This window comes from Poromitra crassiceps (assembly GCF_964638095.1).
Source record: "Poromitra crassiceps genome assembly, chromosome: 18".
In the NCBI taxonomy this organism is placed as follows: Eukaryota; Metazoa; Chordata; class Actinopteri; order Beryciformes; family Melamphaidae; genus Poromitra; species Poromitra crassiceps.
Window position 1 is genome coordinate 4,226,555 of NC_139636.1, and position 20,000 is coordinate 4,246,554.

General features: G+C 47.9%; 1 protein-coding gene across 1 annotated transcript in view; it reads left to right on the forward strand.

Annotated features, from left to right (window-relative positions):
- cftr (CF transmembrane conductance regulator) overlaps positions 1-20,000 on the forward strand; it is a gene marked incomplete at its 5' end in the record, with an annotated part of 73,014 nt that overhangs the window by 43,783 nt on the left and 9,231 nt on the right. Inside the window, 8 exons of the mRNA XM_083655112.1 lie at positions 1-65; positions 257-294; positions 1,176-1,462; positions 2,169-2,248; positions 3,142-3,292; positions 7,376-7,603; positions 15,736-15,836; positions 18,001-18,237. The exon at positions 1-65 is cut by the window's left edge and continues 64 nt beyond it. Coding sequence (XP_083511238.1) covers positions 1-65; positions 257-294; positions 1,176-1,462; positions 2,169-2,248; positions 3,142-3,292; positions 7,376-7,603; positions 15,736-15,836; positions 18,001-18,237 — 1,187 coding nt within the window. The remainder of the gene's footprint in view (positions 66-256; positions 295-1,175; positions 1,463-2,168; positions 2,249-3,141; positions 3,293-7,375; positions 7,604-15,735; positions 15,837-18,000; positions 18,238-20,000) is intronic.

Consider the following 20,000-nt stretch of genomic DNA (forward strand, 5'->3'; position numbering starts at 1 on the left):
ACGTCACCGCCAACAGGAACCTGGTCTACGTCCTCATTTTCATCATCTTAGTCTTCGCCATTGAGGTAAAATCACCAGCATGTAACGTTACAGTATGTCTTTTCTATTTATGTCAAATCACCAGCATGTAACGTTACAGTATGTCTTTTCTATTTATGTAAAATCACCAGCATGTAACGTTACAGTATGTATTTTCTAAGTGTGCCATGAAGCCGAATCAACAGTAAATATTTCTACTTTTCCTTGTCACCTACAGGTTGGTGGTTCAGTCCTGGGTATTTTCCTCATCACAGAGTAAGTTTTCATGTTGCTGAGACACTGCCAGCAGGACAAGAGATGCTGTGTTGTACTGAAGCCTGGCTCCAATATGGCTTTGTTTACATTGTGATTTATTGGATTTACCAAATGATTTTCAATGAAATGTGTCAGCCTAGGTTTTGATAAAATGATGTGACAGCTAAACAAGTTTTCAACATACATCTTCAGGATGTTTTGCTGTTGTTGTGTTGATGTTGTTGTTGTTGTTGTTACACATCTATAACGCTTGTGCTTGAGCGTTTGAGTTATGGTCTTTTAACCCATTGATACCTGATGCAGCATTTGCGTGTATATCCCTCATTTGTGTGCGTATCCCTTTAAGACCGCGAACCGCGTTAACGCGGTTCGCGGTCTTAAAGGGTATCAATGGGGTATCAATGGGGTAACAAAATCCCAATAAGATTTTTTCCCTTCTTCCGACTAACTTCTGAACACTATAATCTGTAGACACCAAACATTTTGATTTGTCAATTCAATTCTTCTTGTTTTGTTCCAAGTCTCTAAGGAACCTTTTTCTTTTTTTACTTTTAAATGTTGGATTTGTGTTTTTCAAAATGGCTGATTCCTTATGGGTGTGCAGTGTGATCTTTGATATACAGCAGATTTGAGACACAGATTTATAGATTCCATTAGCCACAGAAAATACCTAAGAGATGCATGCATTTCTCAATGATTTGGACATTCCAGAACTGTAATGTAAATCATTTTGAGCACTTTATTGCGTTGCCTTTGCAAAAGAAATTGGTTTCTGCTCTTTCCTGGCGGGATTGTCTTCTCGTTTATATCCGACTTGTATTCATCAACCTGGACTTCAGTCAGTGTTTCGTGCTGAATCCTCCACTTCTCTTCTCTCCCAGTAAGGTTTGGAGGGACGGGAACAACCCCACAGCGGCCAACTATGTAGACGAGCAGCACGCCAACGCCTCGTCCACCCCGGTCCACCTGGCCGTCATCGTCACGCCGACCAGCGCCTATTACATCATCTACATCTACGTGGCCACGTCAGAGAGCGTGCTGGCCCTGGGTTTCTTCAGAGGCCTCCCCTTGGTGCACACCTTACTGACCGTGTCCAAACGGCTGCACGAACAGATGCTCAGCGCTGTGCTGCGCGCCCCCATGGCTGTGCTCAACACCATGAAGACGGGTGACTTGCTCACTTTATTTTTCTATTGTTTTGTGCATGCTGTTGGCGTGCCCGGGTGGTGTAGCGGTCTATTCCTAGTCACCTATCAACACGAGAGCCGCAGGTTTGCATCCCTGTTGTTACCACCGGCTTGGTTAGGCATCCCTACAGACATAATTGGCTGTGTCTATGACTGGGAAACCTGGACAAGGTGTCTTGGTCGCTGCACTAGCGCCTCCTCTGGTTGGTCAGAGGGCCTGTTCAGCGGGGAGGGGAATAAAATGTTGCTCCGCACATGCTGCTATGTCCTCCCAGTGAAACTCCTCACTGTCAGGGTGAAAAGAAGCAGCTGTCAGATCCTGTCAATGTGCTTTGCTATTATGATTGGTCAAAGTCTTTATTTTTGATAAACTCACAATTAACACCAAGTAATCGGTTGGGGTGAGAAATTGGGTCAGTGTATCAGTGGTGGATAGAGTTGACCAGACTGCTATGAAGCACATTCATAAAGTGCTAAAGACTGCGCTTTGTGGGGGGCTGGACACCAGGCAAACTGTTTATTGCATTTTAATCACTTTACATTCATGCATTTTGTTTTTGTTGACCCAGGCACACAGTTCAGCTCACCTCTGTATCTAGCCATGATTCCACATTCAATAAATGTTACAATGATCATTGACAAACTATTTCAATATTTTACTCATTTGTGCATTTTTTTCCCTGCCAGGCCGGATCATGAACAGGTTCACCAAGGACATGGCCACCATAGACGACATGCTCCCTCTAGTGCTGTTTGACCTCATACAGGTGAGGCATTTTGCAAATCATAGCATCTGATCTAACTAATGTTATGTCACGATCACAGCATCAATGCCTTTTTGCTGCTGTGGTGTGGAAATTAAAATGTATTGGGGTGTTAGCTGGGTCGAAATATATGAATTAGCTTCCTGAAACAAGAACAACAAAGAACAAAGTAAAACATCCATAAACATTTTCTGTGGTCAGCTGGCATTGACCATATTTCATACTGCCTGAAGACGAAAACAAAGACATGCAATATCCTAATGCACCAACACATGCATGCAACACTGTGTACTACATACAGTACATGTATTATTGCACCAATCCACCATGCAAGCTGCTCTACTTTTTGGACAATCTGATGTCTTGGTACCACAGGTATTCTTACCAGACTTGGTCCAAATAGTATTTGCAAATACTTTTCTGATTTGTTTCATCCTACTTTGGTACCAGTCACATGACATCACATACAGTCAGATGTAGCAAAACCAATCAGATGAGAGTATTTGAAAGTACATTTATTCTACTTTTTCTGTGATTGACAACCCAATGCTGAGTGGTCTTGTTTTGATAAAGCTCATCGATCAATTCATGCAGTTCAACCTGTTAATAAAACAGCCCTGATCTGCAAATGGCTGACTGCATGGTGTCGACCATTTGCCTCAATAAATGTCTGTTTTCTCTGTAAGTCTCTTCCATTTTTCTCTGTAAGTCTCTACCATTTTCTCTGTAAGTCTCTTCCATTTTTCTCTGTAAGTCTCTACCATTTTCTCTGTAAGTCTCTACCATTTTCTCTGTAAGTCTCTACCATTTTCTCTGTAAGTCCACACTAAGGATATTTAGCAGGTCTGATCCCCGCTGCCATCCATCCCTCTCCCTCTGTCCTCCCCTCTCACCAGTTGACGTTGATCGTCCTGGGTGCCATCTTCACAGTGTCCATCATGCGGCCATACATCTTCATCGCTGCCATCCCATTGGCTGTCATCTTCGTTGTCCTCAGGAAGTACTTCCTCCGAACCGGTCAGCAACTCAAACAACTGGAGGCTGAAGGTGAGATTGAGAGGGGTGCGGCTCTCCACCATGAACCTTTATCCAAGCTTGATGAGGTGCTTTATTTTTATTTTTTTCAAAATCGATTTGATCGATTTGATTTTCTAAAAACATGTACAATTGAAATAGTAATATTGTGTATATCAGACATAAAGAAGAGCACTCACCCGCCCTCCCCCGGTCACAACACAATAACTAAGTACACACAATAACAACGACAACAAACAACCAAATAATGACATCAAATGAAAGTAAGATGGTAATAAATAAAGTAGGTGACATAGGGAGAGAGAAAAAACACAATCTGTTCATACTATACGGGTAAATTAGCTACTATAAACAAGAAGCAGGAAGGAAGCAGTGAGAGTACAGCGATGAGGAGGCAGGAAGAGCAGAAGCTACAGTAGATAGAACATGAGAGGAAAAGCAATAGAGTGAACAGAGGAAGTGAGAGATCAGAGGGGCGGACAGACATCAGCCCGGGCCAGGGGGGCGGGGCGGGGTTGTCCCGTGCCTGGGGGGGGGGGGGGGGGGGGCGGGGGGGCGTGGCAGACGGGCCAGAGGGCGCGGGGGGGGGGGGGGGGGGGGGGGGCGTGGCAGACGGGCCAGAGGGCAAGCTGATGGACAAAAACATGGCAGAGGTGCGGTGGAGGAAGGGCTAGAGAGGAGAGGATGGATGGGCTGTCTCAGAGGGGCGGGGCTAGTTAAAGGAAGTGGTGCAGAGGGGAGGAGCAAAATGACAACAACAACAAAGTGTTGGCATTCAGAAAGTGGATTTTTGACATTTTCTTCAGGAGGATTTTGCCGTTAGATTATTGATTGTTCTGAGGTCGCTGCTCTGCTTTTTTGTGTTCCTCACTCACTGCATCACTGAGGATTGCAGGCGGTATACCATGACTGTGTGTGTGTGTGTGTGTGTGTGTGTGTGTGTGTGTGTGTGTGTGTGTGTGTGTGTGTGAGAGAGAGAGAGAGAGAGAGAGAGAGAGAGAGAGAGAGAGCGTGTGTGTGTGTGTGTGTGTATGTGTGTGTGTGTGTGTGTGTGTGTGTGTGTGTGTGTGGTGTGTGTGTGTGTGTGTGTGTGTGTGAGAGAGAGAGAGAGAGAGAGAGAGAGCGTGTGTGTGTGTGTGTGTATGTGTGTATGTGTGTGTGTGTGTGTGTGTGTGTGTGTGAGAGAGAGAGAGAGAGAGAGAGAGAGCGTGTGTGTGTGTGTGTGTGTGTGTGTGTGTGTGTATGTGTATGTGTGTGTGTGTGTGTGTGTGTGTGTGTGTGTGTGTGTGTGTGTGTGTGTGTGTGAGAGAGAGAGAGAGAGAGAGAGAGAGAGAGAGAGCGTGTGCGTGTGTGTGTGTGTGTGTGTGTATGTGTGTATGTGTGTGTGTATGTGTGTGTGTGTGTGTGTGTGTGTGTGAGGGTATCGTTGGGAAGTAAAGCTGTCATCAGGTGCATTGGCAGAAGGGGAAGCAGAGCTCAGCAGTGCAGTGATGAGCAGGAGAAAGTCATTAAATCATTTTATTGTCTGGTGAGAGGCAGATAGATGGCCCCCTGCTGGCTGCTGTGTGTACATCACACTTCTGTCAGAGCAGCTAACAATGAGAACTGGTAGCGGTTTGGTGTCTCATTGAAAGACCCCACACTGGAGTTGTACTTCCTATAATAAGCGTGTGTTGCAGGAACACACCGCTCTTTGCTGTTACTGGCAAAGTTAGCAAGGAAGCAGCTTCTGATCACTTCTCATAAGCCTTAAACCACAGAGATGTGGTCCATGCCAGTAATCTGTGTTTGTTGTAACACTTCCTTGCTATATATTACTTGTTATGCTATCAATCTACAGCAGGATTATAATGTAGTTTCAGTTTAGTTTAGTAATCTACAGCAGGATTATAGCGTAGTGTCAGTTTAGTTTAGTAATCTACAGCAGGATTATAGTGTAGTTTCAGTTTAGTTTAGTAATCTACAGCAGGATTATAGTGTAGTGTCAGTTTAGTTTAGGCTCGTTTGAATGTCTCACTTAAAAACAAAAGTGTATTTTACTGTTGCACTCATTGTTTGGGATAAGAGTGTTATGTAAATCCCTAAAGTAGGAATAGTTCCAGTAAATCTCATGTATCTCCTTGGTTCAGAGTCTAGAGTGTTGAAGGCCTAGTTAGTGCGTTAAAAACAGCTTTTTTAAGCAGGACGGCTCCGGACAGCCAGGGGAACAGAAAGCAGGTCAGTGGACTGCTGAGCTGACGAAGACCCCGCTCGCTCGCTCGCTGTGTTGTTCGATGGCGTCATTGACCGCGTTGGACTGAAGGAGGCGAGGCGTTTCCATGCTGGGATTTCCTCCCACCCCATCCTGGTGTCGTTCTCTGCTGTCACAGGCACCGTGTGTCACACTAAACACACAATGGAAAGCATGCAGATTAGTCTTTTTTGCGGAATGCCTATTATGATTATTCAGTTAAGAATTTCCGAGAACATTCTTCCCTTATTGACAACGTTGGTTTGTTTTGTTTGCGTCGGTCAAACACGTCCCAATTGCGTAATGTAAGTCCAGGTGAGGAGAATCATTCCAGACAGCGACGTCTTCTGGAGAAAGTGACACTAACTCTATTGATAACAGGAAATTAGAACACATTGTTTCACCCCGATTCACCCTGAGTGAATCGGCCAGTGTTAGTCTGTCTGTAGCCAGGGCAGATCAGGAAGTGAAATGAAACGGTTTGCAGCAGCCACTTCGGCCATAACCACAAAATAACTTCCAAAAAACCTGTTAGAATATAACGAGAGATGTTCGCATGGCGTTCTCCTTGTTTATGGTATGTTGCTAGGCAGCGCGAACGGGGGAATGCAGGCAGCTGCGTTTCACTTCCGGGTTTCACTCGCGGGTTCAGCCGGTCCGGCGGTAAGGAGAGAGAGAGAGAGAGAGAGCCCCCTGTTGACGCGAGTTTAGACAGACACAGACTTAAGAGAGCAATCTCCGATTCACACGGCTTTGGTCTCAGCTACTATTATAGGTAAGATGTGATGCATCAATATTGTAATTATACTGTTTAATAACAATCGAAAATCTTGCTCGTAGCTGCTTTAAGTCATAGGTTGATGAAAAGATAATGGGCCATACCTTATGCCCAGTGCATTGTTAGTTTCTAGCACTCAAAATCTATTCCCCCCCCACTTTTAATTACCACTGGGTCAGTACATCAAAGGTGTGTCCTTGCCCTTGCACTGGGTGTAAGATATGGGCCAATCATTTGACAGCCTGGATGGACATTTTGAAGATGTTGAATGGCGAATTTTAAGTAATTATATTTTCTCCCAAATATATAGCCCTGGAAAAAAATTAAGAGACCACATCAACAACTTTTTTGTTGTTTCAGAGTTTATGGGTGTCTGTGTAACTGACTTGATATTCTTTTATGAACTATTGGCCACATTTGATTGTAATTTCAAAGAAAATGATTTTCATTCAGAACAGTATTTTGCAGAAAATAACTACTGGTTAAAAAAATGTTTTTACCCATACAAAATGATATAAATAACAATGCCTTTGCCTTGAGATAATTCTTGTTATGATTTGGTGCGAGATAAATATAAAATTGTTTGTTTGATTGATTGGTTGATTGATTCATTGACTGATTGAGTGCTTAGGAAATGTTCAGCAATTAATATGTGATCATGGGAAGTTCAACCGCAATTCTTTATCATAGCTTTGATGTGTCCTGGCCTGGTCAGTCAATACCTAATCAATAACAAATAAAGTAGAATCTGGTGTGCTGGTGGTGGGATTTAACAAACAATAGGCCTCTTGATTTTTTCTAGAGCTGTATAACCTTTTTCCCAGTTTCACTATAACACAGCAGTTTCACTATAACACAGCGGAGTGTTCCACCTGTTAGCAGAAAACATCAACTTTATCGCTTCCTTCCTCACATTGACACCACTTCCTGGTCATGGTGGCATGGAATAAAATCATGAGCCATCTCAAAACACGCAGCTACGTCTCCGTTTGACACGAGACTGCCTGCCATGTACAGTATTCAAACCTTATTGACCCCTGAACACACCCTCTGAACATCTCTCTCCCGTCTCTCTCTCCTCCTGCAGCTCGCAGCCCCATCTTCTCCCACCTCATCATCTCTCTGAAGGGGCTGTGGACCATCAGGGCGTTTGGGCGTCAGACCTACTTTGAGACGCTCTTCCACAAGGCTCTGAACACCCACACGGCCGCCTGGTTCCACTACCTGGCCACGCTGCGCTGGTTCCTCTTCCGCTGTGACATCATCTTCGTCTTCTTCTTCTCCGCCGCTGCCTTCATCGCCGTGGGAACCAACCGTGAGTGGCGGTTTCATTTCCCCAATCACCTGCCTGGGTTATTGGTCCAATACCATTGAACTTCTTCTGGTCTGCCTCTGACCACATTTTAATGGACAGATGTACAGACTGTCTATGGAGATTGTAGAAGAGATAGTCTGGCTTGAGAGACTAACTAGATTTCAGCATTGAGGTACTTACATTCATGATTTTGCATAGGCAGACCAACCTAAAAACGTATTGGGAATTGCAACAACGTTTTCTGAGACACAGAGCGTCCCCGTAACCATAGTAACTCACTCTACCTCCTGCCTGTGTGTGTGTGTACGATGTGAGAGGAGAGAGAGAGAGAGAGAGCGAGAGAGAGACACTGTGCTGCTGCCAGGAGAGAGAGAGCGAGAGACACTGTGCTGCTGCCAGGAGAGAGAGAGCGAGAGACACTGTGCTGCTGCCAGGAGAGAGAGAGCGAGAGACACTGTGCTGCCGCAGGAGAGAGAGAGCGAGAGACACTGTGCTGCTGCAGGAGAGCCGCTGACTCAGATGACTATATATGGGGATACAGTCAATAGGTTATGGTTTGGGAAAGTGAGCACTTTTCCTAAGTGTAGAAGCATGTGTTCATCTGTCCTCCTCAGCATGGGAGTCACATGACGCATGCACGCAGACACACACACACACACACACACACACACACACACACACACACACACGCGCGCAAGCACACCCACACACACACACACACACACACACACACACACACACACACACACACACACATTCCCATTCATTGTGTTTCCCATGAATGGGAAACGTAAGGTTACTTGACGTAACCCCGGTTCTATGAATCTCGAGTGAGGTGTCTCACCTATGGGAACGCCCTCGCGTGACCGACTTATGGAAGCTCCAATTGCACCACGTCTGCCAACCGGCAGACCAATCACCTTACAGGTGATACGGGACGGGCCGGCCCTCTATATTAGGCCGCGGAAGTCGCCCGGAACTTCATTCCATAAGGCTCTCTTCCACGTACCACAACTTTCGCAAGAAGGGCAGAGTTGTGAGACACCTCACTCGAGATTCATAGAACCGGGGTTACGTCAAGTAACCTTACGTTCTATTTCATCTCTCATTCGGTGTCTCACCTATGGGAGATATGGCCCACTCCCGGATTGCAGGCTCCGAAGCCCACCTGACCATAACCTGTGACAGGTTGAATCCCCGATCCCAACCTGTGGACTTCAGCACACAATTAGCCAGACCCCACACTCAGGACTGAATGAGCCACCGAAGGCTCAGTGACGTCCAGGCGGTAGAACCGCATGAAAGTATGTGGGGATGCCCAGCTGGCGGCAGCACACATATGTCCCTCACAGCGACACCTTGAAAAAGGGCCCATGAGGTGGCCATGCCTCTGGTGGAATGGGCCCGCAGGCCCTCAGGAGGTCTCAGTCCACGGCTCTCGTAAGCCAGGACGATGGCCTCCACCACCCAGTGTGATAGACGCTGGCACGTCAGGGGCCCCCCCTTACGCGGGGGCCCCCAGGACACGAAAAGCTGGTTGCTTTTCCTGTATTCCCTAGACCTGTCCACATAGAAGCGCAACGCTCTGACTGGACAAAGCAGGTTAAGCCGAGCCTCCTCCTCCCCTGTGAAAGGTGGAGGATGGAAAGCCTGAAGCTCCAGCGTGGCACAGCTATACGCCGAGTCTCTAACCTTAGGCACGAAGGCCGGGTTAGGGAGCAGCACTACCTTCCCCCAGTCCGGGGTGAAGCGTAAGCAAGACTCATGCACGGATAGCGCGTGCAACTCACTTATCCGCTTCGTTGAAGTTAACGCCAGCAGAAGGATAGTCTTAAGAGAGAGGAGCCTTAACCCCACACTCTCCAAAGGTTCAAAGGACCGGCTAGAGAGTGCCTCCAATATGGTAGGCAAATCCCAAGAAGGAACCAAACGCTTACGCACTGGTTGTAAGTAGCGTGCTCCCTTCATAAACTTCTTGACAAGTTTATGCTGTCCAATCGGCATATCTCCTATGCCTAAGTGACAGGCAGAGATAGCGGCCAGATAGACTTTTATGGTGGAGAAAGCTCTGCCCCCATCCTTTAAGTCCTGCATGAAGCACAGCAGCTCCCGGACAGAACACTGGAACGGAGTAACCGATTTGTCCTCACACCATTTCACACCATACAAGGACCGCGTAGAAGGCGCTCTAGCGCTCTGGATAGTTTCGATCACCGCTTGAGGGAGACCCAACTGTTCCAAATTCATCCTTTCACGGGCCAAGCCCATAGAGCCAGCCGCTCGATGTGGGGATGAAACACCTGCCCGTCTGCTTGGGACACTAAGTCCCTGCGTAACGGCAGAGGCCATGGCTGCCCTCGGAGGAGACGTATCAACTCCGGTATCCAGGGTCTGCTCGGCCAATATGGGGTTATCAGTATCAGTGATAGCCGCTGCTCTCTCACCCGGAGCAACACCGGGGAGATGAGACTGATCGGGGGAAAAGCATACAGCAACACGTCTGGCCACTGCTGGGCCAGCGCGTCTATCCCCAGTGACGCACCCCCGCCTCTCATGGAAAAGAACAGCGGACATTGTGCGTTTTCTTTCGATGCGAAGAGATCTACGGATGCCTGACCGAATCTCTCCCATATCTGGTGGCATACCTGGGGGTTGAGTCTCCACTCTCCGTAGAGGAGATTTCCCCTGGAGAGCAGATCCGCCCCGGTGTTCTGGACACCCGGGAGGTGAATCGCTCGCAGTGATAACAGGTGCTCGCTGCTCCACATGATCAGGCTCTGGGCCAGCGTGTGCAACTTCAGGGAGCGAGTGCCCCCTTGCCTGTTTATGTATGCCACCGTTGTCGTGTTGTCTGACCTGACTAACACATGACACTTCCCCAAGAAGGGGAGGAACCGTTTCAGGGCTAGGAAGACCGCTGACAGTTCCAAGAAATTTATGTGAGCTAGACGGAGTTCGGGGGGCCATGTCCCATTGACGGCCCTGCCCTCGAACACTCCCCCCCACCCTGTGAGTGAGGCGTCTGTCGTCACAGTCTTTCTCAACACAATCGTCCCCATGGGGACACCGGCGGTAAACACCTCCGGGTCCCGCCATGGACGAAGGGCCGTGAGGCACTCCGGGGAAACCTCCACTAGTCGCCTCAGGTGATGACGCACGTTTAGGCGTAGTGAGGACACCCACCTCTGGAGAGCTCTCATTTTCAGTAAACCCTGAGGCCCTACTGAAATGACTGATGCCATGAGCCCCGTCATGCGGAGGCAGACCCGTAATGAAACTGGGCTCCTCCGGTGAAACAGAGCCAGGTGCTGGCGAAAAGTTTCCACTCGTGCTTGTGACAGGAAAGCTCGAAACAAAACAGTGTTTAGCTCGAGTCCTAAATACACAATATTTTGAGTGGGAGACAACACGCTCTTTGCGTGATTGACACTGAACCCCAAGCTGTTTAGCCTGTTCATAAGTGTCTGAGTGTCTCTCTCCGATTCCTCTTTGCTTGGTGCGCATAGCAGGAAATCGTCTAGATAGGCCAGCACCCTGATGCCCTTGGCTCGCATCGGGTTCAAGGCTGCCTCCACACATTTGCTGAACACTCTGGGAGCTAGTGATAGCCCAAACGGTAGAGTCTGAAATTCGTAGGCTATGCCTCTGAAGGCGAACCTCAGAAATTTCCTGTGACCCGGGCAGATGCTTATGTGGAAATAAGCGTCCTGCAAATCGACTGACGTGAACCAGTCGCCCCGTTGAATCGAGCGGAACAGCACGTTGTGCGTGAGCATCCTGAACTTGTACTTTCGGAGGTGCAAGTTGAGGATACGCAAATCCAGGATAGGACGTAGCGAGCCTCCTTTCTTTGGGATGAGAAAATAACGGGAGTAAAACCCTGTATTTCTCTCCCCCTCCGGTACAATTCGCACTGCGCCCTTGTCTAGGAGAGACGAGATTTCGTCCTCTAGAGCCTGGGCCGCCTCCCCTGTCACCTCCGAGGCTTGAACTCCATTGAAGGAGGGCGGTTTCATCGCAAACTGGAGCCTGTAACCCTTTGTGACAGTGGTCAGAACCCAGGGATGAACCGCGCACGCGCGCCACGCCTCTGCCATGACAGCAAGAGGACCGGGCGGGCTGAAGCCCAGAGACGGAACGACTGTGCCATCTGGCGGCCACAGGTCGCTCCCCACTTTTTCTTTTTGACAGTTTTTGTTCCACTGCGCCCTCGGCCTTATTGGGGGGCCTGGATGCGTCAGTGGTTTCAGTTTTATTTCTGTGAAACTGTGAAAAGTGCTTTGTGACACTGTACCCAACTGAATGGGAAGCACGGGGGGAACATGTGCTTTTGCGTAACTGCAGGAACGGCAGCTTGACCTCGTCGGGCCCTCGAACAGTTCGCCTTGGGACGACTGTAGGCTTGAAACGTCCCTTCTGCGCCTCTTGGAAGGCGGGGAAAGCCAGTCTGTCCCGGGGAGGCTCAGAGCAGGTAACTCCTCTAGTGCTGACCTCTGAGAATCTACCTCCCCTTCCACCACCACCGTTAGGCCGGCCTCTTCTTGCTCACGTCCCGCGGACGGGCAGGACGGCCCGGACCAGAGCTGTTGGTGGCAGCGGCCACGGCAGCGAAGGACTTCTTAGGCCACCTCTTTTGCTGGCCCCCACGCTGTTGAGGCTGTGGGGTGCTCGCCGTCTGGGGTTTAGGTCCCTTTGGATAGCCGCCGCGTCCCTTCTCGGCCACTGCCGCAAATCCCTCGCGGGCAGGGGGTCGCGGGAAGGGGACCGCTTTGCGGGGGAGACACAGGTTCAGTGCCTCTCCCTGCTGCTTCCTCATGTCACTCGTTTGTTGCATCGCCGTGACAGCTTCGCCAAACAAACCCCTAGCCTTGGTCGGGTCGTAGGGTGAGTTCATTATGGCCTGTTTGTCCATGTCTGGCAGGCTAGTGAGATTAAGCCAGAGGGCTCTCTCTCCTGCCACTGCCAGGCCCATGACACGGCCGCAGCCCTGCACCGCTCCCCTGGATGCACGGAGGATGAGGTCGGTGACGACACACATCTCCTTCCAGATAGCGATGTCAGGAGTACCCTTATCCAGCATGAGCCCCATGTCTTGGAAGAGCTCAGCTTGGTAGGCTGCTAGCAGGGTGACAACATTGACATTACTCACTGATTGTCCTGCTGATCTGTACACTTTCTGGTACATGGACGCTGTGAAGCGGTCCGCTTTGCCTGGGAGGGCTGGGCTAGCCTTGGCCAAGGTAGCCCGAGAGGGGTTGAGGTGGTGAGCCACAGCCCTCTCTACTGGTGGGGGTTCTGACAGCCCCAAAGCCTCCGCATTCGCCATCTCCAGGTTTGAGTAACCCTTGACAGGCACTCTGTCCCAAAAACGTCCAACTTCTTTAACGCACGCGGGGACAGCAGGGAGAAGTTGTTTCGTGGCAGCGGGGCGAGAGGGTAGGACTTTACCATCGTAAAGATCTTTCTCCTGGCTCTCGCTCGCCTGCGTGCTAGGCCAGGCGATCTCCAGTCTAGTGGCTGCTCTCTTGCATACCTCATGTATGTCAACATCGTGCAGAGAGGCAGCCTGCTGAATGTCCCCGCTAGTTGCACTGCCCGCCCGTGAGAGCGGGTCAGGTGCACCAAGGGGGGGGAAGCTATCATCGTCAGACTCATTGCTGAGCTGATCAATGAGCCCCTCTTCCTCCTCCTGTTCGCCTTCCGACTCGAGGAGGTAGTCATACTGAGATGTCTCCATCTCCCAATCTAGAGGCCTTATGGTCCCCTCCCCAAGCGGCTGTGCTGCAGAGTCAGAAAGACGTGGAGCGGGTTTTGAGGCCGCTGCAATCTTTAGACGCCGCTGCAAGTTTCTGGGGGGCATGGTAATGCAGTCACTGCAGCTACTGGGGTCCATGACAGACTCCTGTGCGTGCTTAATGCCCATGCAAGCGACGCAAACGGGATGTGTATCCCTCTTGCCCAGCGTGTTGCCACACGCGGTAGGGCAGGCACGGGGCCCCGTGTCTATGCCCACCTCTGTACGCTGTTTCTTGGCTCTGCTGCCCGAGGCCTCGGGGAGTGAGCTGGTTGACATGGTCGCCCTTTTTATTTTTATTTTATTTAGCTACGCCCGCAGCTAGCAGTTAGCTCTTGAGTCTTGACACGTCTGAGGCGGCAAGTCACGCTAATATAGACGGGTCCCCTGTGCTGGTGAACCCGACTAGCAGGCAAGCTAAATTAATTTCCCCCTGTTAGCAGCGGCTAGACAGAGGAAAGTTTAGTAAACAACGTTTGGACGAACTGGCACGCTTGCGCTAATGACAGCCGACCAACGTTAATTCAAACTACTAGGTTTATCAACACTTTTTGCAGATAACCGTTCGCTCAATATTCACCCTGGTAGCAGCGGCTAGGCAGGGGAACAACAGCTTTTTTTTAGACGGTCTAACACGCTTTCGCTAATGTCAGCCGACTAACATTAATACCGAGACCGTATTACAGCACGCTTGCGCTAATACTGCCTATCCGACTCGTTAAACTGTTTGTAAAAGTCCGCTTTAACTTTCGATGGTTAAGCTAGACACACAGAGACGAACGGGCTTGTCGGCAAAGACTCACCCGGACGTAGATTGACAGTGAAAATACGGCAGCTTATTCCAACAGAATAACACGTCCTTCGACTACCGAGCTGGCTCGTCTGTGGACAGTTGAGTGAAACTCTGATAAGGATACGCTGGTATACTGTAGGAGCAGTGGTCTTCACGGGGAAGAGAGCTTGAATGAAGTTCCGGGCGACTTCCGCGGCCTAATATAGAGGGCCGGCCCGTCCCGTATCACCTGTAAGGTGATTGGTCTGCCGGTTGGCAGACGTGGTGCAATTGGAGCTTCCATAAGTCGGTCACGCGAGGGCGTTCCCATAGGTGAGACACCGAATGAGAGATGAAATAGAACACAAGTAAACACACAGCGCAGCCTGTGTGTTTGTGTTGAGAGCAGATTAAAGGACCATTTCACAGCTCATTAGATTCCAATAGAGCCACAATACCTGAGTCTGACATCAAGGCTAACTCCAGCTCCTATTGGCCAATATTGTGATGACATCGTGTGCGCGTGTTTGTGTGCGTTAGTGTCCTCTAGAGAGAGAGTGGCGTCAGCGGAGGACCAAAATGCGAGATTCATTAGCCAATGAACAGCCAGGAATGGGTCTCGCGCTACTTTTGCATGCTAAAATAAAGCCGATAATGTACAATTTGATTCATTTCAAGGGATGAAAAACCCTTTCAAAGTACAACACTGTCTATTTTGCTGCAACTCAACAGTGCTGCTTTTTTTACTCAAGAGTTCCACTTTCTACTTCCTGGAAAAAAACTGGTCCATTGGAGTGAATGGAGATGTCGGAACTCTTCTATTATACGGCTCTGGTGTGCGTGTTTGATGTGTGGTCTGTTATAGGCTACTTTCAGGGACCGGCTGCTCGGATTGTCTCATTTCCGGAGTTGGGAAGTCCTTCTTCCTCGGTGTGTTCATGAGCTTTTAAGTGGTCATGTGGAAACAACATGGATGCTACAAAGAAGATGTGTTGTATTTTATTGCTCAGAGCGTTTCAACAACACGTTGAAGCTGTTTCCAGTTTTTTGCGTGAAAACGAAAAGCGAAGGACACGATCGGGTACTCATTTTCCCCACATCACATGAACGCAGTGCACGCTCCTTCACTGCCAGAAGCGGCAGAAGGAGGAGACAAACTACAAAAGTTACGCACTCCAGCTTTCAGGTTAGGGTTAGCTTTAAGGTTAGGGTTAGCTTTCAGGTTAGGGTTAGCTTTAAGGTTAGGGTTAGCTTTAAGGTTAGGGTTAGCTTTAAGGTTAGGGTTAGCTTTAAGGTTAGGGTTAGCTTTCAGGTTAGGGTTAGCTTTAAGGTTAGGGTTAGGCAAGCAGTGATTATGTATGTTAGGGTCAGTCTCCAGGAAATTAATGTCTAGGTAATGTCCCAAAAAGTGACCATGATCTGAGCTGTGTGTGTGTGTGTGTGTGTGTGTGTGTGTGTGTGTGTGGTGTGTGTGTGTGTGTGTGTGTGTGTGTGTGTGTGTGTGTGTGTGTGTGCGTGCATGTCCGTGTGTGCGTGTGCATGCCCGTGTGTGTGTGCGCTCCACAGAGGACAAGCCGGGGGAAATCGGCATCATCGTGGCCCTGGCCATGCTCATCCTGGGGACTTTCCAATGGGCCGTCATCACCAGCATCACTGTGGATGGACTGGTATGTACTGTAGTACACACACACACACACACACACACACACACACACACACACACACACACACACACACACACACACACACACACACACACACACACACACACACACACACACACACACACACACACACACACAGTTCTATGCTGTGCTAGAATCTGTGGTACACACTCACATTATTTAATTAATATGTATTCATTGTTCAGGTGGGTTACTCCCTCTGCTGCAGTCAGAAGTACTTTTACTTTGCTGAACTTAACTAAAGTAGAAATAAAACTGCTAGTGTAAAAATGTATTTACTGTAAGTAACGATCAAAAGTAACACATTTAGAATAAAGTTACAGTACTTAAAAAGATGTGTCATACAATCTATCCAATGCAATACAAGAGGGCAGATAATTCAAACCATAGGCTATTAGGCTATCATTAAATAAATTAATAATAAAAAAATATATATACACAAAGTAAAGTATGGATCAACACTACAGTTTTGTTATTCAATCTGTGACCAAACCAATAATCCTGAAGCTGGATAGATGGCTTTCAGGCTTAAGTTAAGTAAGAGGCTAACGTGGATGACTTAGTTTAATGTGTTAACTCCAGGTATCCAGTCAGTTGTCAGCATTGGGGCTGGATACCAGGCTAAGCACAGGTTTGCTGCAGATGTGAAAGGCCAAGGCCAGCAGCCTGCAACATTCGTTCTCTGCAATGCACTTCAAAACATACTTTAAGTACATCAATAAATAGTACATGTAGGCTACACAAACAAGCCACTCAAAACATACTTTAAGTACATCAATAAATAGTACATGTAGGCTACACAAACAAGCCACTCAAAACATACTTTAAGTACATCAATAAATAGTACATGTAGTAGGGGTGGGGGAAAAAATCGATTCACCTAAGTATCGTGATTTTTAATGTCACGATTTTTTGGATCGATCTTTTATTCCAGAATCGATAATCGCAAATTAAAAAAAAAAAAAAAAAAAAAAAAAAATTGGGGTGCTTGCAGTCAGGCCACTCACTGAACAGCAGGCCAGGCGCCGCCTACTGGTTTACTAGTGGTTTTATTACTTTATTAGTTAGTCTGAAGTAATAATTACACTTCAGGGTTAAAGTGGGTGCATCTCATTGTAAAATTGGACTTCAAACGACCCAAATCTGGCTTCAAACGGCCCAAATTTCACGCGCGTTGGCCCATATCGGCCTGGCCTGCTTGGTATCTAATGCCCGGCCTGAATTATGATCCCAGTCCGCCCCTGTTTTTAACTATATCGCCCAGCCCTACTCATGATATATAATATACAGTCTCTAGTGTATGATTCAACTTTTCCCACGTTCTAATCTAGTGTAAAAAAGCAAACAAACTGAAAAAAGAAAAGAAAAAAATAAACAAAAATCGCAATAAATCGTAATATCGAATCGCAATAATCGTAGAATCGCAATACTTAAGAATCGCAATATAAATCGAATCGGCACCCAAGAATCGTGATAGTATCGAATCGGGAGATAAGTGAATCGCCACAGCCCTAACATGTAGGCTACACAAACAAGCCACTCAAAACATACTTTAAGTACATCAATAAATAGTACATGTAGGCTACACAAACAAGCCACTCCAATGCAGCATTGAGAGTAAATGTTCATACATTAGTGTACACCAGGCATGATGTAGCCTGAGTTTAGAGAAGCAGGCTGTGGCTGGAAGGTTGCTGGTTTGAATCCCAGGAGCAACTTGGGAAATTGTGGTGAAGCAAAATGAACAACTGCCCGGACAGCTGAACATGTAATATTTAATTTGTGTTGTTTATGAGTTTGCCTATTGAGTTTGTTGTTATTATCCATGTGTTTTTTTATCTGTTTATGCTTACTTTTTTCTCTTTTTCTTTTTCGTTTTTGACTCCTTTTACATGTTTGAAATAAAGATCATCAGATCAAACTGGTTAAACTGGGCAGCTCCCAGTGGAAAAGCATTTCTCTCACCCCCTCTCTCTCCCTCTCTCTCCCACTCTCTCTCCCTCTCTCACCCCCTCTCTCTCCCTCTCTCTCCCTCTCTCACCCCCTCTCTCTCCCTCTCTCACTCCCCCTCTCTCCCTCTCTCACCCCCTCTCTCCCTCTCTCACCCTCTCTCCCTCTCTCACCCCCTCTCTCCCTCTCCCTCCAGATGCGCTCGGTGGACCGGGTGTTTAAGTTCATCGACCTGCCGTCGGAGGAGGCGCGGGCGGGGCGAGGTGGGGGTCGCCCTGGGGGGAAAGCAGACCTGGTGATCGACAACCCGCACGCACAGGAGAGCTGGCCCAACCGCGGTCACATGGACATCCAGGGGCTCACCGTCAAATACACCGCCGCCGGCCGCGCCGTGCTCAGTGACATCTCCTTCACTGTGGAGGGGGGGCACAGCGTGAGTCCTGGGTGGGGGTGCAGGGGTGTGTGGGGAAAGGGGGGGGGCGATATATTTTTTCCCATGATGGCGAAGGCGAAGGCATGACCCGCCCCTCTCTGCCTCTGATTGGCTCACTGTACTCGGCTGCTCCCACCTTCTTTCCAGGCGAGCCAGAAGTATCTCAAACGTGAGCAGCAGGTGCAAAACAATCATTAAATCAACAAGCATGAGATACTTCATTATATGGAATGTTACAATTGCAGACAATATACTGTATCTGAGTTATTTAGGCCTACTTAGCCTATTGCACAGACGTGTCATTTTTTCTTGTCATTCCAAATTTAATCACATTGTTGCTCTGATCAAGTAGAAGTACAGTTATTTGTGTAAAAAAAAGACTGGTAAAGCAGAAGTACTGATTCAACTTAATTACTCAAGTAAAAGGAAAAAGGTACAGGCTCTGAAATGTACTCAAGTATAAAAGTAAAAGGTTTTCTGTGCAAGGCGAATAGAAATTCACGTCATATTAATATAATTCAAATACTATTCAACTTAAAAGGTTCCTTCAAAACATATTTTAAGATGCATAAAGACTATACTTTAATCTTCTAGTCTTAATCACTATGACCCACTAGCTCAGAGAGTTGGATTGCTGTCTAGCAGTTTGGAGCTTCTGGGTTTGAGCCTCAGTGAATTTTGAGGTTGTGGGTTCGATCCTCAGTCAGTTTTGAATGTGACAGCCAGAGGAAAGAGTCATTTAAAGCCCTGAGAAAACCTCATTCAATCAGTCTGACTTGGTGGCACAGAGAGTAGGCTTGCTGCCGGGCAATATTGAGACCTCAGCCACTTTTGCGGTCGTGGGTTCGAGCCTCAGTCAGTTTTGAATGGTGACAGGCAGAGGGAAGAGACAAGAGCGCCCGGAGAAGAGCTGTGAGTGTGAAGGGCAGCTGGTGGTGTGAAGGAATACGGTAATACACACAGTGACACCGGGGCCAGAGGTTGTGGGTTCTAATCCCGTTCAGCTGGCACTGCCTGGATCTAAGGCAGTGCCAGCTGCCCCCCCCCCCCGACCTCTGCAGAGACATGAGCTGAGGGTTATGAGACAGAAAACCACAGAGTTTAAATTTTACTGACATCGGAAGTATGTTTTTTGTGTTGCGCAGTGCGGCAGGTGTAAAAATTACTTTTTGAAAAACTGCTCTAGACTCAGTATTATGTCTGGATCTCTTTGCAGTCTGTCTGTCCAGTGTCCATTTATTTCTGTGGATCTGTAGGAGGCGCTGTGTCACTCTGTGTATCTGCCTGTAGGAGGCGCTACGCTGGTGATGTTAAAGACAGGGCAGTGCTGTAATATGTATCCTCCATCAGGAATCGAACCAACAGTCTACCTGTCAGACAGAGACAGTGACACAGCCGCTCAGCCCACTGAGCTATGAGCTGCTGGGAGTTAAGCTTCTGATTTCTACACACTGTATTTACACTGACAATAACACAGCATAAAGACAAGAGTGAGACAGGTGAGATTTGTACCAGTGAGTTGAGCTAGAGTCAGGGACTGACTAGTCTCCTTCATCAGCTTATTTCTATCAGTGTTCAAACTACTGGTGATGATAAAGAAGGATCACTGCTGCAGCTTATAATGTGCATACTTTTTAAGAAATTGCCTGAGGCTGGGATTGAACCAACAACCTTTAGATATCACACAACATTCACATGTTTATCTGAGTGAGCTATAACCCACTTTCTCTCAAGCTCTTATCATATTTAGTCAACCTCATCCT